The 24,417-nt window shown below is 40.7% G+C and overlaps 1 protein-coding gene and 1 non-coding gene across 3 annotated transcripts in view; both read left to right on the plus strand.

The window, feature by feature from the left end:
• The window catches only part of LONP2 (lon peptidase 2, peroxisomal), a 109,918-nt gene that overhangs the window by 25,332 nt on the left and 60,169 nt on the right, over positions 1 to 24,417 (plus strand). For both annotated transcript variants that reach the window (XM_053582108.1, XM_053582109.1), the window contains 2 exons: positions 1,959 to 2,217; positions 12,554 to 12,695. In XM_053582108.1, the coding sequence (XP_053438083.1) occupies positions 1,959 to 2,217; positions 12,554 to 12,695 (401 nt within the window). The remainder of the gene's footprint in view (positions 1 to 1,958; positions 2,218 to 12,553; positions 12,696 to 24,417) is intronic.
• Positions 11,719 to 11,848, plus strand: LOC128580306 (small Cajal body-specific RNA 24). Its single transcript, XR_008378605.1, has one exon. It is a non-coding gene; the product is annotated as a small Cajal body-specific RNA 24 (non-coding RNA).

Here is a 24,417-nt window from a genome sequence, read left to right on the forward strand (position 1 = left end):
AACTTCCCAAGTAGCTGGGACTACAGACACCCGCCACAACGCCCAGCTGTTTTTTTGTTGCAGTTTGCCCGGGGCTGGGTTTGAACCTGCCACCCTCGTATTTGAGGCTGGCGCCCTACCCACTGAGCCACAGGCGCTGCCCAAGTATTGAGTTTTTAATTGTAAATGTCTCCTATCTCTAAAAACACTAACTTTTTTTTTAATTTGTTGCTTATTTCAAATTAATGTGAGGATACAAATTTTTAGGTTACATCGTTCTTACTTACAGTGTAAAGTTTCATTTGTAAAAGAGCCCTTCACCCAGGGGGTGTGTTGTACACCCTTACAATGTGCATGTTAGCTGAGATCCCTCCTCCTGCCCCCACTCCTCCTGCCAGTTGTCCTCCCCCCACCCTCATACTAGGCTATATTTGTGTTTTATTTTTCATATGTAATTCTTTTTTTTTTTTTTTTTTTTTGCTTTAGAGCATGTAATTCTTAATACATTCATTTCATATTAGTATGGAGTACATTGCATATTTATTTTTCCATTCTTGTGATACTTTACTAAGGAGAATATATTTGAACTCCGTCCAGGTAAATGTAAAAGATGTAAAGTCTCCATCTTTTTTTTTATTTTTTCTTTTTTTTTTTGAGACAGAGTCTCACTATGTTGCTTTCGGTAGAGTGCCATGGCATCATAGCTCACAGTAAGCTTAAACTCTTGGGCTTAAGCAATTCTCTTGCCTCAGCCTCCCAAGTAGCTGGGACTACAGGCAACCGCCACAACACCCGGCAATTTTTTTGTTGTTGTAGTTGTCATGTTGTTTTAGCTGGCCTCGGTTGGGTTTGAACCTGCCAGCCTCGGAGTATGTGGCTGGCGCTCTAAACACTGAGCAATGGGTGCCGCCAAGTCTCCATCTTTTTTTTAATGGCAGTAGTATTCCATAGTATACATACACCACAGTTTGTTGATCCATTCATGGTTTGATGGTCACTTGGTTTGCTTCTGCAACTTGGCGATTATGAATTGAGCTGCAGTAGACATTCTAGGTGCAAATGTCTTTGGGTAAAATTATTTATGTTCTTCTGGGTAGATACCTAGAAATGAGATTGCAGGGTCAAATGAAAGGTCTACTTTTAGATCTTTGAGCATTCTCCATGCTTCTCTCCAAAAAGGCTGTCTTAGTTTGCAGTCCCACCAGCGATGTAGAAGTGTTCCCTTCTCTCCACATCCACACCAGCATCTGGTGTTTTGTGACTTTGTGATGTGGGCTAATCTTGAAGGGGTTAGGAGATATCTTAGAGTGGTTTTGATTTGCATTTCTCTAATGATTAAAGATGATGAGCATTTTTTCATGTGTTTTTGGCCATTCATCTGTTCATGCTTAGAGAAGTTTCTGTTCATTTCACTTGCCCCCCTAATAGGGTTGTTTGCACTTTTCTTACTGTTTAATTTGAGTGCTTTGTAGATTCTAGTTATCCAGTCTTTGTCAGATTCATAACATGCAAAAATCTTTTCCTGTTCCAAATGCTGGCTGTTTGCTTTGTGGTAGGTACCCTTAGCTATGCAGAAGCTTTTCAGCTTGATTAAGTCCCAGTTGTTTATTTTTAGTGTTGCTGCAATTGCTGGGGGGTGGGAGGGGTCTTCCTCATAAAGTTTTTTTCCCAGGCCAATATCTTCAAGAGTTTTCCTCACACTCTCTGCTGGAATTTTTATTGTTTTGTGTCTTAAATTTAAATCTTGTGTCCAGCGAGAATCAATTTTTGTCCGTGGTGAGAAACACGGCTCCAGTAGAAACACTAAATCTTAAGCAGAAAAACCAAACCAAATGCAGGTCTCCTTGAAGACTCATTTAGGCAGATCCAAACCTGTTCATTTTTATAAAAAATATTTTGGCTCTTGTCAGGCTTCAAAGAAGTTCTTTTACTTTAAAAGTTCCATGTGATCAAGTTATTTCTGTTGGATTATATGACAGACCGCCTGGATATTCGGGCAGCCCGGATTCTTCTGGATAATGACCATTATGCCATGGAAAAATTGAAGAAAAGAGTGCTGGAGTACTTGGCTGTCCGACAGCTGAAGAATAACCTAAAGGGCCCAATTCTCTGCTTTGTCGGCCCTCCTGGGGTTGGTAAGACAAGTGTGGGCAGATCAGTGGCCAAGACGCTGGGTCGTGAGTTCCACAGGATCGCGCTGGGAGGAGTCTGTGATCAGTCTGACATTCGAGGACACAGGTAGATGCTTCTCTCGCTTTAATCTCTGATGCTTCTTTGCTTTTCATTGACTGAAGCCCCCCAAACAACTTCAGCTTAACATATATATTTTTCTTAAAGAGCTATTTGTGCTACCTTAAATGGAAAGGACACTTATATGTAATTAGCCTATAAACATCAACAGCATAACCTTGGTATTTGTGTTAACAGTATATAGCTACTCTGTGCCTCAGCTGTCATGGACTCTCACTTGAAGGTGATTATAAATTGTTTATGATTGGAGGGTCTTTACATTCTTTTTAGCTCAGCATTTCATAAATAATGACCCACAGCTATTAGAGTTTTAAAAAATGATTGCAGTAAGTAGGGCATATAGGATTAGGAAAGGAATCTTTGATAACAATTTGTTCTGTTATAGTTAAAAATTCCTTTTTTGAAGGCTAGTTTGTATTAGGAAAGTGAGCAATAAGGAAAAACATTGGTATAATTAATAAGGCTCATCCTTGCATTATGGACTCACTACTGTAAAAAGTATATTAAACTGTAAGAACTGTGTGTCTGGTTAATGTGACCTTAGTAGACTCAGATTTGCGTGTTACGTTCGTTGCTTTGTTCTCACTGATCTTTCTGTTGATCTGATGGGAAGATGCCTGAGAAAGCATGAGATTACATTTCATGGTTTAAGGGTTTCATAGCAGTTGCAAGTTGTGAGGAAACATACCTAAAGCATACATGTTAAAGAAATCTTCAAATGTAGAACATTTAAAAATGCCAAAACCATGAACTGCTGATAAAAGCTTTATTTATTTTTTATTTATTTATTTATTTATTTATTTTTGGAGATAGAGCCTCAAGCTGTCGCCCTGGGTAGAGTGCTTTAGCATCACAGCTTATAGCAACCTCCAACTCCTGCCTCCGCCTCCCAAGTAGCTAGGACTATGGGCACCCACCACAACGCCTGGCTATTTTTTGTTGCAGCCATCATTGTTGTTTGGCAGGCCCAGGCTGGATTCGAACCCGCCAGCTCAGGTATATGTGGCTGGTGCCTTAGCTGCTTGAGCCACAGGCGCTGAGCCCATACAATGCTTTTTTAACGTCTTGTTTTCCATTTGCCTTATTCAAAAACTGTTTCAGAGGGTGGTGCCTGTGGCCCAAGTAGTAGGGTGCCAGCCCCATATACTGGGGGTGGCGGGTTCAAACCCGGCCCTGGCCAAAAACTGTAAAAAAAAAACCCAAAAAACTGTTTCAGAAATTTCTCTATGAGAAATGTTTATTTTTATTATCTTTTATGTGCTCACTTTATAATTTATATGCATAAAAAAGGAATCATTCCATGATATTATTGAATAAGCAGTGAGTGCTGTGGATCTGGGTGGGCAGTTTTCAAAGATATTTTTATTCCCTGGACTCTCTTGTTCTCGTCTGTGCCACTGGAGGCTGTAGTTTGCTTTTGCAGAGAAATTGGCCTTGTCACTCTTGGACTAACCTTGCGGAAGCCAGGTCTAGGGCCTGATCTTCTAATCAAAGGTACAGAGTTTTGGGGAGTTGTTCCCCATTCAGGGGATTTGACTAATACTGAGTCGTTTTGGTTTATTTCCTTTCTTTTCTCACCTGTAGAGTGGTATTATGTAAGTATCTGATGGGTTTTAAAGCATGAATTTATGGAATTAATGTTATGTGGAATTGATGTCATGGGCACATAACATATAGGTAATTTGTCCTTATGCCTTTCCACATTGGTATTGATTATTCAGTAAGGCTGAAGAAGCATTTATTAGATACTTAGCACACAATGAACAGTCACTAAAAATCAGCTTTAAGTATTATTTTAGGTCTAAATTCTTAGGAGGACAAATTTAGATTTATAATCTTAAGTGTGGCTTTTTATAAACTTCCATTTGATTTTTACATTGCATTCTAAAATATTTAGCCTGTTCTCTGCATTATTATTTAATTTATATAGCAGAATTATGCAAAAATATTTCTCTGTTTAGTGATGGACAAGTATAATGTCATGGTTCTTACTGTTTGTGAACATTGTTGATTTTAAACTGGATCACTGTTTTAAATCTTTACTGAGAATTTCTTCATTTTTTTTTTCAAGTAAGTAGTTTTGTGTGTTTGGCTCTGTTAGAAAAATTGAGTATAACATAACTAGATGTCATCTCTTAAAAAATTTTTTTTTTAAATTAACTGGGAGGGGCAGCACCTGTGGCTCAAAGGAGTAAGGTGCTGCCCCTTATGCTGGAGGTGGCTGGTTCAAACCCAGCCTCGGCCAAAAAAACCTTGCACTCCCAGAGTGCTAGGATTATAGGCGTGAGCCACTGCACCTGGCCTAAGATCCTATCTCTTAAAAAAAAAAAAAAAAAAGAAAGAAAGAAAGAAAAAGGAAATCGAGTCTGATGAAAATAAGAATTTACTTTATGAGTCTTTTGTGAAAGGAGGTTATAGGCTCGGGGCCTGTATCTCAGTGGTTAGGGTGCTAGCCACATACACTGGGGCTGGTGGGTTCAAACCCAGCCTGGGCCTGCTAAACAGTTTTACTTTTTAAAAAGTTTAACTTTTAAAAAAAAAAGTTAACTGGGTATGGCCGCGTGCACCTGTACTCCCAGCTCCTACAGCTACTCAGGATCATTCCAGGCCAGGAGTTTCTGACCAGTATGGGTGATATAGCAAGACCTTGTGTCTCTTTTTTTTGAGGGGCTGGGGAAGACAGTCTCACTTTGTTCTCCCGGGTAGAGTGATGTGGCATCACAGCTCACAGCAACCTCAAACTCTTGGGCTCAAGTGATTCTCCTGCCCCAGCCTCCCAAGTAGCTGGGACTATAGGCCCACCGCAATGCCTGGCTATATTTTAGAGAAGACGGGGTGTCACTCTTGATCAGGCTGGTCTCAAACTCCTGAGCTCAGGCGATCCACACACCTCGCACTCCCAGAGTGCTAGGATTATAGGTGTGAGCCACTGCACCTGGCCTAAGATCCTATCTCTTAAAAAAAAAAAAAGAAAGAAAGAAAAAGGAAATCGAGTCTGATGAAAATAAAAATTTACTTTATGAGTCTTTTGTGAAAGGAGGTTATGGGCTCGGGGCCTGTATCTCAATGGTTAGGGTGCTAGCCACATACACTGGAGCTGGTGGGTTCAAACCCAGCCTGGGCCTGCTAAACAACAATGACAACGGCAATAACAATAAAGTAGCAGGGCCTTGTGGCTGGTGCCTGTAGTCCCCGCTGCTTAGGAGGCTGAAGCAAGAGAATTGCTTAAGCCCAAGAGTTTGAGGTTGCTAAGAGCTATGACATCATGGCACTCTACCAAGGGCAACATAATGAGACTATCTCAGAATAAGAAAAGGAGGTTATGTTACAGTTGGTATGCCTAAAATATTTTTATTTTTATTTATTTTTTTTGTAGAGACAGAGTCTCACTATACCGCCCTCAGGTAGAGTGCCATGGCCTCACACAGCTCACAGCAACCTCTTAACTCCTGGGCTTAAGTGATTCTCTTGCCTCAGTCTCCAGAGCAGCTGGGACTACAGGCGCCCGCCACAACGCCCGGCTATTTTTTTGTTGCAGTTTGGCCGGGGCTGGGTTTGAACCCGCCACCCTCGGCATATGGGGCCGGCGCCCTACTCACTGAGCCACAGGCGCCACCCCTAAAATATTTTTAAATTTAAGCTTTTTGGAAATGTATGGTTATGTAGAGGTTGTGATCATTGCCAAATAAAAGGTATCTAGGGCTCAGTGCTCACAGCTGTAGCTCTCTGGGAGCCAAGACAGGAAGATCACTTGACCTCAGGAGTTTGAGACCAGCCTGAGCAAGAGTGAGACCCCCATCTCTACAAAAAATAGAAAAATTAGCCAGGTATGGTGGTGGGGGCCTATAGTCTCACCACCTACTCAAGGACGCTGAGGCAGGAGGATCACTTGAGCCCAGGAGTTTGAGGTTTCCGTGAGCTATGATGACACCACTGTGCTCTAGCCAAGGTGACAAAGTGAAGTACTGTCTAAAAATAAAATTAAAGGCATCTGGATTTACCTTGTGGCTTGTTCTGTAAGGCTGGGCTTAGATACACCTTGCTGGTGAGCACTCCCTAGCCGTCACCATACTGGATGTCGCATTAAACACTACAGCAGCCTGTTCTGCTCCATTGGAGACTAATTTCCTAAATTAAAGTTTGGTAAAATTGTTTATTTAAGAACCTGTTTGGAAGCATATGGAGAGGGTGAAGGCAGAGTGTGCGTGTATGTCAGGAGTGGAAGGTGGACAGGAGAGGAGGAGGAACAGAGGGTCACAGCACAACTGTGGGTGGCTCCATGTGACAATTGAGGCATTCGGGAGACTCCCACGTCTTGGCGTCCTGGTACTGGTCATGTGCTCATGATTGGAGTTCATGAAAAGTTTTGTTTTTTCCTCAGTCTGACTGGGCACCATTGTTGCGCAGTTTTCCGGCAGTCGAGGAGAAAGGAGAGCTTCTTCCTCTTGTTTTCTCAGTTGTTGTCAGCACTTGCCTTACCTTCCCGGGCATGGACAAGAAAGCAGAGCATAGAAAAGATTAATATTTTGCTGTTTAGAAAATTAGTTTGTTAAAGAGTACTAGCTTAGTTACTTTCTACCTGTGTAGTTCCTCAGGAGGATATTTTGTTCTTAATTCAGATTCTTTATTTTATTTACTCATTTAAATGAGAGAGAGTCTCACTGTGTCATCCTCGGTAGAGTGCAGTGGCTTGAGTGATTCTCTTGCCTCAGCCTCCCAAGTAGCTGGGACTACATGTGCCCACAATACCCAGCTATTTTTTGGTTGCAGTTGTCATTGTTGTTTAGCTGGCCAGGTGGGGCTTGAACCCACCAGCCTCGGTGTATGTGGCTGCTGCCCCACTCACTGAGCTATGGCGCCGAGCCTTAATTCAGATTCTTAATTTGTTAGAAATGGTGTTAGTGTTTGGCAATATTGAAAGAAAACATTTTTATTTTGTATATTACTACGTTTTTCACCATCTGATTTCATCTTCTTTTGCACAAACTTAGTATGTTCTGTATCTTTAGGTAGTAAATTGCATGGGACTGTGCCTTCTGGTAGTGAAAAGATGGTCCTGAGTAGAAAAATATTTTCAAACAACCTCAACATATATACGATACTGAAACTGGAGTAGTTTCTGGTAAATTAGAAGTTCTTGTCTTTTACTAACCAGAGAAAGTACTATTTCTATTAAATAATTACTTCGCAGTTACTATTAGATCAGTCACTTTTTAATTCCTGGCTGCCTAATCAGTTTCTGACCACCTTGGTGAGATACAGAATCGGTGACAGGCGGCAGACTCAGGTCCCGCTCCCTGCGGCCTTTTCTCCTTCAGTGTGGAGTCAGCTGGTATCTGTATGCAGTGGCCTGTGACCTCCGTGGTAATGGTTGTCTTGCTTTGGCCTCCAGACTAGTGGTGCACACTCAGGAGATGTCACCTGTGACTGAGGAACATTAAGGGCATCAAGCATGTTGGTGTAGTTGAAGACGTTTGTAAAAGGTGCTTCTATGTGGCAGAAATGGAAATGTGCTCAAATTTATATGTACTGATTTCTGTGTTTGTACTTTTTCTAGGAAACCAGTAGACTTTAAGTAGCTGTTACTAGTAACAGCATCTTTTGAAAGCTTGCTATGTTCTATATACTACGCTGTGTGCTTTACCTGTGTTTTCTCATAATCCTCATAGAATCCATGAGGCTGGCACTGTTATTGTCCCCATTTTAGAGATGAGGAAACTGAGACTTAGATCAAGTAATTTGCCCAGAGTAGTGTTCAAAGGCTTGTGTCACCTGGCAGTGGTGATAGAAAGATGGGGAACAATCTTAATAGCTGTATATCCCACATCTGGTTTGTGATAAGGCCCAGTCTCTGTCATCAGAGTACTCAGTGGCTCTTTAGAGGAAGGAAGGTACAATACCAGTATTAAAAGCTAGGTCGTAAGTATGCATCATATGAATTACAGGGTGAGTAAATGCAGTAGGCATGCATCATTGGAACCATCACTGTATTAGAGGTAATCAGGAGGAGTTTATTAGAGATCTTGGGATTTGTATAGGCAAGGAGAGTATTAAGGGCAAGAAGCACCATGTTAACAGAGATGGAAAAGCATAACGGATGTGATTGGATTTTTTTTTTGAGACAGAGTCTCACTCTGTTGCCCTTGGTAGAGTGCCATGGTGTCATAGCTCACAGCAAGCTAAAAATCCTGGGCTCAAATGATCCTCTTGCCTCAGCCTCCCAAGTAGCTGGTACTACAGGTGTCCACCACAACATCCAGCTGTTTTTAGAGACTCACTCTTGCTCAGGCTGGTCTTGAACCTGTGAGCTCAGGCAATCCACCCATCTTGGCCTCCCAGAGTGCTAGGATTACAGGCATGAGGCACTGCGCCTGGCCTCAAGGATGTAGTTGGATCTTGATTGTAGATGAAGCAAGAAAGTAATGGCAACAAGTTAGGAAGACTAATGGGGGACAGATTGTGAAGACCCTGGAGCTCCAGACCAAGGAGTTTGAACCTTATTCTGTAGGCTCTAGGGAGCAGTAGAAAGTTTAGAAGGAATTGCTTATATACAGTATGACTAAAATCTAGGTTTCTAGATTTCTTCAGAAAAAATGCCTCCATAGATTATTATTTTTTCTTCATAACTTTAGGTCTAGAATTGTCAGTATTTGTTTTTGAAGTTTCCCCTATCAACAAAGGAAAGGTAAATAAATTACTACAGTAAGTAAAGCAAGCAGACAGCCCTCAGAATGGGAGAAGATGTTTACAGGTTATGTCTCTGACAAAGGTTTAATAACCAGAATCCACAGAGAACTCAAACGTATTAGCAAGAAACAAGTGATCCCATCACAAGCTGGGCAAGGGACTTGAAGAGAAACTTCTCTGAAGAAGACAGGTGCACGGCCTACAGACACATGAAAAAATGCTCATCATACTTAATCATCAGAGAAACGCAAATCAAAACTACTTCGAGATATCATCTAACTCCAGTAAGATTAGCCCATATCACAAAATCCCAAGACCAGAGATGTTAGCGTGGATGTGGAGAAAAGAAAACACTTCTACACTGCTGGTGGGAATGCAAATTAATACATTCCTTTTGGAAAGATGTTTGGAGAACACTTAGAGATCTAAAAATAGAGCTGCCATTCGATCCTATAATTCCTCTACTAGGATGACCCAGAAGACCAAAAATCACGTTATAACAAAGATATTTGTACCAGAATGTTTATTGCAGCCCAATTCATAATTGCTAAGTCATGGAAGAAGCCCAAGTGCCCATCGATCCACGAATGGATTAATAAATTGTGGTGTATGTACACCATGGAATATTATGCAGCCTTAAAGAAAGATGGAGACTTTACCTCTTTCATGTTTACATGGATGCAGCTGGAACATATTCTTCTTAGTAAAGCATCTCAGAAATGGAAGAAAAAGTATCCAATGTACTCAGCCCTACTATGAAACTAATTTATGGCTTTCATATGAAAGCTATAACCCAGTTATAACCTAAGAATACGGGGAAGGGGGAAAGGGAGGGGAGGGAGGGGACAGGATGGGTGGAGGGAGGGTGATTGGTGGGATTACAGCTGTGGTGCATCTTACAAGGTTATATGTGAAACTTAGTAAATGTAGAATATAAATGTCTTAATAACTTAAGAAAATGCCAGGAAGGCTATGTTAACCAGTGTAATGAAAATGTGTCAAACGATCTATAAAACCAGTGTATGGTGCCCCATGATCACATTAATGTACACAGCTATGATTTAAGAATAAAAAAAAAAAAAAAGAAATGACCCATATCCTCAACATGGATGAAGCAGAGGCATGGAGGGGGAGGAGAGGGGAAAAAGACAGAGAAAGGGAGGAAGGAAGAGAAGGAAAGAACCTGTCGAGTTTTTGAGATCCTTTTTTTTTTTGAGACAGAGTCTCACTATGTCACCCTCAGGAGAGTGCTGTGGTGCCACAGCTCACAGCAACCTCAAACTCTTGGGCCCAAGTGATTCTTTTGCCTCAGCCTCCCAAGTAGCTGGAACTACAGGCGCCCACAACACCGGTTATTTTTGTTGTTAATTAGTTGGCTCGGGCTGGGTTCGAACCCGCCACCCTCAGTGTATATGGCTGGCACCATAACCACTGAGCTATGGGCACCAAGCCCCTGCTATTTTTTTGTTGTAGTTGTCGTTGTTTGGCAGGCCCAGGCTGGGTTCGAACCCGCCAGCTCCAGTGTATGTGGCTCCGCCCTAGCCACTGAGCTATAGGCTCCGAGTTTTTGAGATTCTTAAAAATTTTCCCTTCTTAGCCATTCTTAAAATAAGAGTAATGGCAAATCTGTAAGTTCTCTAGAGAAATAATAATTTGAAAGAATTTATTAATTTTGAGTCTTGTCCTTCCTGTAGTGCGAATCTCATTGTGAAATGTTGAACGTGCTAATTCCTTATCATAACAAGATAGTATTTTTTCTGTCGGGTTTCAGTGCCTCTGCCACCTTCCCTGATGAAAGGCATTCCCACAGTGTTTTTAAGGCTTTCTTGTCTTTTCAAAGGACACTCTGTTTATTCTGTCCTACTTTATGCCAGTCATGTGACAGACTTGAGGCCTCCTCTGTGAACAGCCTTGTGCAGGCCGTGGAGTAATGCTGCTGCTGCACTTACCGGAGATCATGTTCTCTGTGAACAGCCTTGTGCAGGCCGTGGAGTAATGCTGCTGCTGCACTTACCGGAGATCATGTTCTTCTAGCACTCAGCCCTTAATGCCTCTTCAGAAACAGCATTTGCTTTGTGCATACGTGACTTAGGCAGCAAGGTTGTAATTAAAATTAGTAAATTGCTACTTAAAGTTTTGCCAAGCTCTGTAAAAAGGCACTTTTCAGTTTGATAGACATATTTGTTTTTATTTCATGCCACATTCTTCATCTGTCACGATTTCGTGAGTGATCCTTGTTCAGTGTGATAAAGCAGCCCCTAACATTTAGTGTTCACCAAAACATCAGACTGAACTCGGTGCTGCCAGAATTATGTAATTTTTGTGTAAATACTGTTGACTCCCGATTCTCTTACTACAATTAATAACAGATTATTGCCTCTTAAAAGAGTTTGGAATTTGGCGAAGGGTGGGAGGGGTGTTCTATATTCCAAGTGGCTCTTTGAACCAACCAATGTTAATCTCTCCGTGAAGGTGGTGATGTTTTATCCAGCCCTGAGGAAGCTGTTTCAGTGTGTGAAAGTGTGATTATGCTGGGGAGGGCAAGGAAGGGGAGAGTGTGGAGCCTTTGAAAAACTGAAAAGCACAGGAATTAAATTCATAATTTAATTTGAATTAAATTAAATTCAAAATGTCTTTTGGACATTTTGGAACCTTAAAGAGTAAGAACCACAACTGGTGACTTAAGTGTAGTGTTGTTCTGTTTTACCCTAAAAATCAAATACAGTTCTTCAGTATCAGGGGCAACTTGTAACCAGAATTTAAATGGAAAATAAGATTAGAATCGAATCTAATAACTTTTTGTGGACATTTATTTTTATTTAGTGTCTTCTCAAGGTGAAGATAACTCATTGTAAATGTCCTAGAGAAATACAGTAGCTTTCTGTTCACCCTCTGCAAGCAAGAAGGGTGGATCGTTCCACTACTGACATTTAAAGTAGGAATAATGGGGCAGCACCTGTGGCACCAGCCCCATATACCGAGGGTGGCGGGTTTGAACCCGGCCCCAGCCAAACTGCAGCAAAAAATAGCTGGGCATTGTGGCGGGCGCCTGTGGTCCCAGCTTCTTGGGAGGCTGAGGCAAGAGAATCGCCCAAGCCCAAGAGCTGGAGGTTGCTGTGAGCTGTGATGCCACAGCACTCTACTGAAGGTGATAAAGTGAGACTCTATCTCTAAAAAAATAATAAAGTAAGAATAATGGTAATAACTTTTTGATATGATATAGTGCCTTTAGAAAAAAATTTTTTTTTAGAGACAGTGTTACTTTATTGCCCTCAGTAGAGTGCTGTGGTGTCACAGCTCACAGCAACCTCCAACTCCTGAGCTTAGGTGATTCTCTTGCCTCAGTCTCCCTAGTAGCTGGAACTACAGACTCCCACCAGAATGCACAGCTATTTTTTTGTTGCGGTTTGGCTGGGGCTGAGTTCGAACCTGCCACCCTTGGTATATGGGGCTGGTGCCCTACTCACTGAGCCACAGGCTCTGCCCTTATATAGTGCCTTTTAAATATGTAGCACCCCTGTGTTGTATTATGGTGATCACTTAATGACTGTGTGAATTCTGGGTTTTGATTCCCACCTGGTGTTGCCCTCACTTCATGGCACCTCACAGTCTTGAATGTGCTGCTTGCTTTTTGTAGGCGCACCTACGTTGGCAGTATGCCTGGTCGGATAATCAATGGTCTGAAGACTGTCGGGGTCAACAACCCAGTGTTCCTGTTAGATGAGGTTGACAAACTGGGAAAAAGTCTACAAGGCGATCCTGCCGCAGCTCTGCTTGAGGTAAGATTGAGAAAATTCCGCTTGTAATCACACTGAGAGAGGGTGGACGCTCATATTCAAGTAATGTACTCACTGGTCTGAGTTCAATTTCAGGAAAAACATTTGGAACAGACAGAAGTTTGAGTAATTTGACACTTAAATTCACATATCTTGGGGATTTTGTTCTCTTTCTGATAAGCCCCTTCACTTCTTTTTTTCTTTTCCTGTTTTGTTTTTATGAAATAGTTTAACAGAATTCACACATGCTTATTATTTAGAGCCAGATAATTTTGTAAGGTTATTGCAAATAAACTGCAAGCAAGTTCCTTCTCCGTGGGGTCCCCATTTCCTTTTCTGCACTTTGACCTTTGTCACTTAGCTGCTTAGTTGCATTTTCAAAATTGCATGGCTGTATTTTTTTGATTTTTCCTTTTTGGTATTATTTATAGATTACCCTCCTCTGTAGGAGATGAAAGTTTTACTTTTTTTCTTCCCCTTTCCCCCATGCTATCATTTTTATACCCTGAGTCTTCTGATACAAATTTTATCTTTGTTTTTAAGTCCTTGGTATCATTCGCCTCACTGTTACCATCTAAGTGCTTTCTGCAGGTGAGCCACGTGGTAAGCTGTGATCACCTTTCTCTTCCTATTGTTGTGTTTTCCTGTTCATGTTCTCTAAAATCTTTTCAGAGTTAACAGTTGTCCTGTTTGTTTTCTAGCTCTCTTCTGCAGATGCCCAGGTGTCCCGTCTGAGCTGGTCGCTCTCCGTCCCCGCTGTCCCCTGCCTCCCAGGGGCTCCTCCTCCTTAGTTCATCCCCTCATTTCTGTGGTGTTAATCCCCTCATGGTTTCCTGAGAAAGCTTATATAGGTGATAAAAATTTTTTTAACTTTGCATACTGAAATGTCTTTGTTTTCCTCATAGTTGATTGGTAGTTTGAGTATAGAATTCTAGTTGGAAATAGTTTTCCTGCAGAATTTTACTTTCTCGGTGTTATTGATAAGTCAGTTATTCAGTTCCTATCCTTTGGCTCTGTTTACCCTGAAAACTTTTAGGGTCTTCGCTTTATCTCAGTGTCTTGAAAATTCACAGTACAAATTCACAGATACAAATTTTATCTTTGTTTTTAAGTTATTGGTATCATTTGCCTTACTGTTCGGCCTGGGTCTCTTTTTATCCATTTTTGCTGGAAAAAAAAAATTTTTTTTTTTTTTTGGTGTGTGACAGAGGCTCACAGTAGAGTGGTATGGTGTCACAGCTCACAGTACCCTCAAACACTTGGGCTTAAGTGATTCTCTGGCCTCAGCCTCCCTAGTAGCTGGGACTACAGGCACCCGCCACAACGATCCTGAATGTGCTGCTTGCTTTTTGTAGCTGCTTTTATCTGTTTATTATCTTTCTTTTGGTCTCTGTCCTTTATATCAGAGTTTTTCATTAGATGTCTGGAGATTTTTCTGTGTTTGTTCATATTTAATAATGGGAGCAGGAGGCTGTGGGCGTAGGAGAGCAGTGGGGTCATCTGGGTGGTCTGTGTGGTTGAGGAACCTCCTATTTCAGTAACTTTGTTTTTTCCTCAGCAAAGAATATTTCAGTAACTTTTAGGTCTTTTTTTCTTAGGCTGGTCAAAACCCCCAGTGAAGACTCTTTCTGTGTCTTGCCCTGAGAATGAAGGCCTGGCTGCAGCGTTCTGGGAGCCTGTGGGGGTGGGTGGTGGGTGGAGAGTGCTGCTGTGTGCCGTTCACCTGAGGGAGCCCTTGTTTCCAGTGTAGCACTTACTCTCAGCTGTGCCCTCTTCCTCTGCGCAGAGAACCTCTGTTCTATGATCCAAGGAAAATAAACCTCCAAGGTTTCTCTGGGGTGAGGGAGGGGGTCTGGGACCTGACTGCTTCATAAATATATTTTATCCAATCTTCCTTATTTTAGCATATCTACCTCCTCCCTGCTTTTACCTTTAAGTAAAATGTAATCTTAGAACAGGATGGCCTGGACATGAGTCTTAAAAGGAGGGAGACCATTCTGGTTTGCCTGGTTTGTTTTGGTTTGGTTTTGCTTGTTTTTATTATAAGGTAATTATCTTCGGGCTCAGAGTTTACTCTGGAGTAATATGTGCAATTAGATAATGTTCTGTATCATAGTTGAGATCTTAGTAGTTTCTTAGACTTTTGGTTTAATTTATATTGCAGCATTTTCCAGATAGCTTATAGATTCTCCCATTAGACACTTCAGTGATTATGCTGAAAAGAATTTAGGAGTAATCCCTGATACTTAAGTTTTCTCAACAGACTGTTTTGGGGAGTCAGGAAGAAAGTCCACCAAGACAGCTTTACAAGCAGTAAAAGCTTATTAAGTCCCCTATGATGGTCACTATATATTTGAGGTCTTCATTTGTGCCTGTAATGATCCAGTAATATTTGTTGAATTGACATTTGATAAGAAGTAGCTAGTACGAAATGAAATATTCTTATGTGATGTAGACCTTGGTACCCATTTACTATTAATTGATTTATCAGCATTCTAAAATACAAGTATGAAAGCCTCAAATGATATCTCAAAGTAAATGCCACACGGGCCCTGTACGTAATATGGACAGCATTAGTTCCTCACAGAAGGAAGCAGGGTCTACATGTGGAAGAACCAAGTATTATGGTGCCTTTCTCTCCCCACTTGCCCAAATCCTGGATAAAACCCTTATACCTTGCAGGTGGTTGAAAGAGTTACATGACATATAAGTAAAAGTGCTCTGTGAACTGTAAAGTGCTATACAGATGTTACTTTTATATTTGCCAACATTTCTTCTGTGTTTACTTTGAAAGCCACTTGCTGTTTCCATTGCCAGTAGACTCACTTAAATGAAAAAAAGAGAAATTCAGTTATTTAACATCATGTATGTAAAAGTAGGGTATTGCTGAGAGTCTGGAAGATCTACGAGTATAGTTTTTTATCTTTCCACATAGAAAATGTTTTTAAAAATAACATCTAGATATCATTTGTAAAATGTAATTGTGAAAGGTTATTTTATTGGACAGCTGATTTATATTAAGGGAATATCAATATGAAGAGCATAATAGTCGATATAAACTAGAGTGGTTACTCTGAATAAATTTAAGAATAAACTTTTCTGCTGTTGATTCTTCTTGCCTTCATATTCATTCATGAAGGGACACACTCATTTCCTTTAGCTTCCATGGAATTATTGCTTATGTACAATAGAACATACTGTCAATTGCTCTTATCCAAAATATGAGCATTCATATTTAGACAGCCTCTTTTAATAATTTATTGGAATGACATAAAAATGGATTAAACTACTTAATAAATTGTGGTGGACAGTAGTGTTACAATAATAGCTAGGCTATTATTGAGTAGCATTAAAATGTTAGATACAATGAAAATACTTTTATGTAATTAATAGACTTGAAAGAAAATTACAGAATTATTTTCTTATCAGGTGGATTTTATTATATTTATAATTGATGCATATTCAGATTTATTAAGTGTAAGTGCATTTCTCAAATACATTTTTGTGTGAAGCGACAAATAAAACAGATATTTTATCAATTTTCTTATAGACAAGAATATTTACAGATCTAAAAATGTATATTCCTCCAAAAGAGAAACACTGCTAGTCTAGACATAGTAAACTTCTTTCTTTAAAACTGAAGTTCTTCTAAAATAAAAAAAAAACAAAAACTGAAGATCCAGTTGGTAATTAGATCAAGCAGTGTATGTCTTACTTGGATACCACAGATCTTCTAATCTGAACTACACAACTGTTGTTAGAAAATGTCAGTGAGTAGGGCACCGGCCCCATATGCCGAGGGTGGCAGGTTCAAACCCAGCCCCCGGCCAAACTGCAACAAAAAAAATAGCTGGGCGTTGTGGCGGGCGCCTGTAGTCCCAGCTACTCGGAGGCTGAGGCAAGAGAATCGTGTAAGCCCAAGAGTTAAGAGGTTGCTGTGAGCCGTGTGATGCCACGGCACTCTACCCGAGGGCGGTACAGTGAGACTCTGTCTCTACAAAAAAAAAAAAGAAGAAGAAGAAAATGTCAGAGGAGGGCGGTGCCTTTGGCTCAGTGGGTAGGGCGCCAGCCCCATATCCTGAGGGTGGTGGGTTCAAACCCGGCCCCGGCCAAATTACAACCAAAGAAAATAGCCAGGCATTGTGGCGGGCTCCTGTAGTCCCAGCTAATTGGGAGGCTGAGGCAAGAGAATCACCTAAGCTCAGGAGTTGGAGGTTGCTGTCAGCTCTGTGACGCTACGCCACTCTACTGAGTGCGATAAAGTGAGACTCTGTTTCTACAAAAAACAAAGAAGAAGAAGAAGATCAAACCTGCCCCAGCATTCCCTTAGCCAAAGTCTAATCCAGAGCAAGGCCCTGACTGTCTTCGATTCTCCGAAGGCTGAGAGAGGTAAGGAAGCTACAGAAGAAAAGTTTGAAGCCAACAGAAGTTGGTTTGTGAAGTTTAAGGAAAGAAGCCGTCTTCATAGCATAAAAGTGCTTGGTATAGAATACTGATATAACAAGTGAGCCAGAAGCTCTAGCTAAGATCACTAATGAATGTGAGACAAATAGTTTAAACTGTATTAAAGATTCCGGCGTAGACTTTTGTAGCTAGAGAGGAGTCATTGCCTGGCTTCATAGGACAGACTGACTCTTATGAGGGGCTGACACAGCTGATGACTCTCAGTTGAAGCCGGTGCTCATTAACCTCTCAAAAAATGTTAATGTACTTAAAAATTATGCTGACTCTACTCTGCCTATAGTCAGTAAATGTAACAACAACAAAGCCAGATAACAGCACATCTGTTTATAGTATGGTTTACTGAGTATTTTAAGCCTACTGTTGTAACACAGTACTCAGAAAACATTATTTTTTTGGGAAATATTACTGCTTGTTGACAGTACACTTACCACCCGAGAGTTCTGACAGAGGTATAAAAGGTGTGTATTATTGTTTTCGTGTCTGCTAACACAACTGCAGCTCATGGATCAAGGAGTAATTTTGACTAACTCTTATTATTTAAGAATTATATTTCATAAGGCTGTGTGTGCCATAGATAGTGATTCCTCTGGTGAATCTGGACAAAGTAAATTGAACATCTTCTAGAGAGTATTCACCATCTAGGTGTCATTAAGAACGTTTGTGGGGCGGCGCCTGTGGCTCAAGGAGTAGGGCGCTGGTCCCATATGCCGGAGGTGGCGGGTTCAAACCCAGCCCCGGCCAAAAACCACAAAAAAAAAAAAAAAAGAACGTTTGTGACTTCTTGAAAGAAGGTCAAAATAGCATAAACAGATGTTTGAATAGAAGTTGATTCCAGTCCTCATAGGTGACTGAGAGGTTCAGGACTTTACTGGAGGAAGTAATTGCAGATTACTAAAAGCGAAGAGAACTAAAATGAGAAGTGGAGCTTGAACATACAACTGAATTGTTGCAGGCTCATGATGAATCTCAAACACATGAGTTGCTTCTCATAGATGAGCAAGGAGTGGTTTTTTGAGATGTAATGTACCCCTAGTGAAGATGCTGTGGGCATTGTTGAAATGACAAAGGATTTGAAATATTACATACACTTAGCCAATAAAGTAGTGGTAGGATTTGAGAGGATTGACTCCCTCTTTCTAAGAAGTTCTACTGTCGGTAGCATGTTATCAGGCAGCACCTGCTACAGAATGATCTTTTGTGAAAGGCAGAGGAGGCAGCAAACTTCATTATCATCTTAGTTTAAGAAGTTGACAAAGCCACTTCAAACTTGAACGCAACCATCACCCTGGTCAGTCAGCAGCCATTAACATCGAGGCAAGACTGTTCACTAGCAGAAAGATGACAATTTGCCAAAGGCTCAGATGATCGTTAGCATTTTTTAGCAATAAAGTATTTTTTTATTATGTACATTTTTAGACATAATGCTTTTGGACACTTAATAGACCAGAGTGTACACATTACTTTTGTATGCACTGAGAAACCAAAATATACGTGTGTCTTACTTTTTTACAATATTTGCATTATTGCAGTGGCGTGGAACCAAACCCATGCTGTGTCTGAGGTCTGCCATGCAGTATTGATTTGGGAGTTACAGATAAGTTTTAGTAAGTAGATGAACTTGCAAATACAGAATCCGTGAGCAGTCAGGGTCACTTGTAATTATTCCTTTATGTTGGTGTTTTGAAACAGCTAAGAAACAAAGTTACGAAAGTCTATTCCCACTGTTGTATTCGCCCATGCTTTGCCTGTGCTCCTTGTTTCTTTGTGTGGACACTGACTGTCTTGCTTCCTTTCCTGGCCTTCCCTGGATGCTATTTCATGGCCTTTAGTGTTTCTTGTAGTCTGGTCTGCTAGTGATGAATTCTCACACTGCTTCTTTATCAGGGGATATGTTAAAGTTTCCTTTGTTTTTGAAGTATGGTTTTATTGGATAAAGAATTCTTGGTTAATGATCTTTTTTCTTTTTTTTCAATTTAGTTTCCAAAATTCTATACATATTTATTAGTTTTATTCATAATCTTTGTTTATAACTTTATTCATAATCAGGAAAAACTAGAAATATGCAATAACTTTAAATTGGTGGATAGGCAAACTGTAGGTTCATAAAATGGAACACTTATTAGAAGTAAAAATCAATAAACTGCATTTACAAATATGCACTGTTATAAATTATATATAATATACACACATTTATGTATATGTAAACCTTTAGACAACTCCAAATATTGGGACAGGATTAAGATAAGTGGTCATAAGAGTTGTGGCTTAGGGCAGCACCTGTGGCTCAGTGAGTAGGGTGCTGGTCCTGTATACCGAGAGAGTGGCGGGTTCAAATCCGGCCCAGCCAAACTGCAACAAAAAATAGCCTGTAGTCCCAGCTACTCGGGAGGCTGAGGCAAGAGAATCACTTAAGCCCGGGAGTTGGAGATTGCTGTGAGCTGTATCACCATGGCACACTACCAAGGGCGATAAAGTGAGACTCGTCTCTACAAAAAAAAAAAAAAAAAGAGTTGTGGCTTAATTAAACTCTTAAGACCACTTATCGTAATGATCTTTTTCTTTCAGCACTTTCAGTATGTCCCCTCACCACTTTGTGATCTCTGTTGTTTCTAATCTAAGCTCAGCTATTAACCTTATGGAGGGACCTTTGTACCTAATGAATCGAATTTGAGAAGTCCGGCAAGCCCCTGGTTTTCCAGAACTCCAGCAGCCAGCATGTGAGCTGCTCTCCCCAAATCAGAGTCTGACTTGGTCTACCTTGCGTCTGCCTGGCCAGCAGCAGCCAATGCTTTGTGCTCCACGCTTGTATCCCATGTGTTCTCCTAACAGTTCTAAGTGTTAATGTGAGTTACTTGAAGTTAAAAAAAGAAAATAGTGAAGTTGAAAAGTACATTGACTACCATTTAACTAAAATCCTACAGTACATTCACAGAGCTGTTGTATAATACAGCAGAATTGTTACTAAGTGAAGTCTGTCTTTATCTGTCATAATTCATTCATTTATTTATTTATTTTGTGACAGAGTCTCAAGTTGTTGCCCTGGGTAGAGTGCCGTGGTGTCACTGCTCACAGCAACCTCAAACTCTTGGGCTTAAGCGATCCTCTTGCCTCAGCCTCCCAAGTAGCTGGGACTAGAGGCACCCGCCCGGCTATTTTTTGGTTATAGTTGTCATTGTGTTTTGTGGGCCCAGGCTGGATTTGAACCCTCCAGCTCCGATGTATGTGGCTGGTGCCTTAGCCACTTGATCTGCAGGCACTGAGCCCATAATTTACTTTTAATAGTATATTTCAATACTAATATCAAGTCACTACAGACTTAATGGTGTGATATAGTATGGTGTATACAATTAGGGCTATTTATAATAGTAACTTTCAACAACTGGAAACTACATTTATCTGGAACCTACCAGTCCCCATGGGTGCTGGATAATGGGGAGAGTACTCTATATCTGGCAATTATTGTTTTCAAACATGCCTTTTTGTGTGCTTCTGGGAGTCCTATTATGGCAGGTTGTTAATCTTTCTGACATTCCTTAGGTCTCTGAAGTACTGTTCACTTTACTTTTTTTTTTTTTTTGAGGCATAGTCTGACTTGGTCACCCCCAGTAGAGTGCTGTGGCATCACAGCTCACAGCAACCTCAGACTTCTGGGCTCAAAGCGATTCTCTTGCCTCAGCTTCCTGAGTAGCTGGGACCACAGGCACTGCCACAATACCTGGCTATTTTTAGAGACGGGGGGTCTACTCTTATTCAGGCTGATCTTGAACTTACGAGATCAGGCAATCCACCTGCCTTAGTCTCCCAAGTGCTAGGATTGCAGGCGTGAGGCGCCCAAGTGCTAGGATTGCAGGCATGAGGCACCCGGCCTGGCCCCCTTGTCCTTCAGATTGGATAATCTCAACTGGCCTATTGTTAAGGTCACTGATTGTTTCTTCTGGCAACTGAAAAATTTAGCCCCTGAAGTAAATTTTTCATTCGAATTTACTATACTTTTCAACTCTTAAAATTTCTGTTTTTATTATTTTCATCTTTTAATATTTTGTTTTTCAAGACTTATCATTCTTATACTATAATTTCTTAGACATGATTTCTTTTAGTTTTTTTAATAACATTTTTCAGTAGCATTAAATATTTTCACATTATTTTGGAGCCTATTTCCAGAACTTTTTTGTCTGTCAAGACTGATGCTGTATACCTGTTAACACAGCAATTCCCCATTTCTCCCTCCTTCCTCTCCTGGTAACTACCATTCTCTTTTTCTGTTTCTGTGAGTAACTCTTCTGTGTACCTCATTTAAGTGGAATCACACTATTTTCCTTTTTATAACTGGCTTGTGTTCCTTTACCTAGTGTTCTCAGAATTCATCCATATTATAGTATTAGTTCTTTGATCTTGTTTATAATAGCTGATTAAAAACCTTCATCTAAGGGCGGTGCCTATGGCTCAAAGGAGTAGGACGCTGGCCCCATATGCCAGAGGTGGAGGTTTCAAACCCAGCCCCAGCCAAAAACTGCAAAAAAAAAAAAGAAAGAAAGAAAAAAATCCTTCATCTAAGAAGTCGAACATCTGGGCTTTCTCAGGGACAGTTTACATTGACTGCTTTAGAAAAATTGTGTTTAGACCATACTTTTGTTATTTCATTGTAGGTCTCATAATTTTTTTATTATCAGAGTATTATTAAGTTATGGTTTAATAAAAAATAATTTTTAAAAAATGGCTGAAAAAAATAAAATTTATTTCTTGTAAAAAAAAAGAAAAGGATGTTATTACATTTAATATAATCAGATGTTTGGTGCCATAGTAGGTGCCTGTAGTTCCAGCACCTCCTAATCCCAGGGAGGCTGAGGCTGGGGGATGGCTTGAGCCTGGGAGTTTGATACCAGCCCATGCAACATAGCAGGAGCCTATCTCTTAAAAAAGAAAAAAATGTGTATGTCTCTGTTTTCATCTTACATGGCTGGATGCATTCCAGGCAGCCCTGGTATATGTATACAAATGCACATACTCAGGCATGCAGGATCTGAATCCCTATCCACCCCGCTTACTGGTGTGTTTAGTGCTTAGGCAGACAGCTTACAGCTCTGCCTTTGCCCTCACTTCCTCCTGTCGCAGGCCTCAGTGTCTGCGGAGATGAGCTTTCAGGGCCTTCTCAGGTATTTCTTGGGCACGGTTAGGAGCCCTCCACCTTCACATGGCCTTCTAGATTCTTACGGGCATGTTGGTGCTTTTCAGAGCCTGCCCCTCCCCATGAATGTCTCATCCTCTTGTTTTCCCTTTTTAGTTTTTTGATTAGTGTTCTTTTTTTATTATTTAAAAAAAAAATTATACTCTCCAGCAAATACAGAAATTGATCAGCTTTTTATAAGTCCAGACTAGTGTCATGGCCTCAGATAGCTGCAGGGCTGAACAGTTGCCACTGGTTTTTGACAAATGGTGATAATGCTGTTCTCACAGAGTGTTCTCTAACTTAGATCAAATAAAATTATGGAGCTTTTCCAGGGAGCGGCCAGGCAGGCCCAATAGTGACGGTTCTCTGGGGATGAAGCTTTAGGAGCTCTGCTCCTATTCTTGCCCTAAAGTGGTTGTGAGGCAATTGGTTCGCCAAGATACTGTGAAATTCGGAGAAGGAGATGGGAGTAAAGCAAATTGAAATACCACAAAGCTTATTCTGTTCATCAAGATTCAGCTGTTTTTCTTGAATAAGCATTCCTCAGATTGCTGCAAGTTAATATGTAGCATTTGGAAAAAGTTGATCTTGACAACTTTTTGCCAACACTCACTGCTTTTCAGAAAGAGTGGATTTTCAGAGTTCCTTATTCTGCCTTTCTAGAAGTGCTTCCACATTAAATGATTTCAGTGCTACTTTCTGGTCTTTTTATTTTGTCCCTTGTTCAGCTGGAATATATCGTTAGGTAACTTTTTTCAGAGATTTGTGTGTGGGTTGTATTTGAGTTCTGTATTTGAGGAGACTGCCAGTGGCTTGTACCAGTCAGCTCCACGCTGTGGTCATCTACCCCATTGGGAACACATTTTGGAAATATATTTCCATGTACATAGTATACATAATTATAGTATATAGTACTATATATAAAATATGGATGTGTTAGTCTGCTAAGGCAGCCATAATAAAGTACTATTTTATTTTTAAAGACTAGGTAGCTTTAAAAAAGAGTAACAAAAAAATGCAGAAATTTATTTACTCATAGCTTTGGAAACCAGAAGTCTAAGCAAGGGCGGCACCTGTGGCTCAGTGAGTAGGGCACTGGCCCCATACACCAAGGGTGGCGGGTTCGAACCCAGTCCTGGCCAAACTGCAACAACAATAAAAAAATAGCCGGGTGTTGTGGCAGGCGCCTGTAGTCCAGCTACTCGGGAGGCTGAGGCAAGAGAATCACCTAAGCCCCAGAACTGGAGGTTGTGAGCTGTGACACCACAGCACTCTACCGAGGGTGACAAAGTGAGACTCTGTCTCAAAAAAAAGTAAGCAAGATCAAGGTATCAGCGGGTTTGGTTTTTCCCGGGGCCTCTCCCTGCCTTCTCTTCGGCCTTTCTTCTGTGTGTGCAGGTCCCTGTGGTCTTTCTCTTCTTGCGAAGATCCCAGTCATACTGAGTCGTGCCCCACCCTTAACCTCTCCTAGCTTTAATTACCTCCTTAAAGGCCCTATTTCCAACTGTAGCCACACAGGGGGTTAGGGCTTCAACATATGAATTTTGAGGGGATATAATTTAGTGTATAATAAAGGGTACAATTCAGTGTGTAATACACATTCGCACCAGTGTGCTAATGTTCTGTACTTTATATAACACATAGAGAATACTTTTTAAGAGATAAGATGATTATATTTTTAGTAAGAGCAATGTGCTCTAATTAGATAATTCTTTTTACTTCATAATGTGGCTGTCAAAACTTTATTCTAGCAATAAAAGTGTCAGCTTTATCAGTTGTTTGGTTGCCTATATTATCTTTAATGATATATTGCAGGGATCTTTTTAAACCACTTCATGCATATGCAACATATAAGCACACTTGCTCGGGCACATGGGCTGCAGTGCTCCAGCCTCAGTGAGGACCCATGAATGAAGATGCCACAGTCCTCCCGTTACGGAGTCCCCCTCAAAGCATGTCTTACAGACACCATGTGGAGACCAAGTGAGGGCATCACTGCCATTTTGTATATTAAATATTTAAAAAACTAACTTCTTTCTGGTATTTACAGATAAATAAGAATGAAAATGAATAATGTCTTCTACTTCACTTTGA

The sequence above is a fragment of the Nycticebus coucang genome, chromosome 2, assembly GCF_027406575.1.
Source record: "Nycticebus coucang isolate mNycCou1 chromosome 2, mNycCou1.pri, whole genome shotgun sequence".
Lineage (NCBI taxonomy): Eukaryota > Metazoa > Chordata > Mammalia > Primates > Lorisidae > Nycticebus > Nycticebus coucang.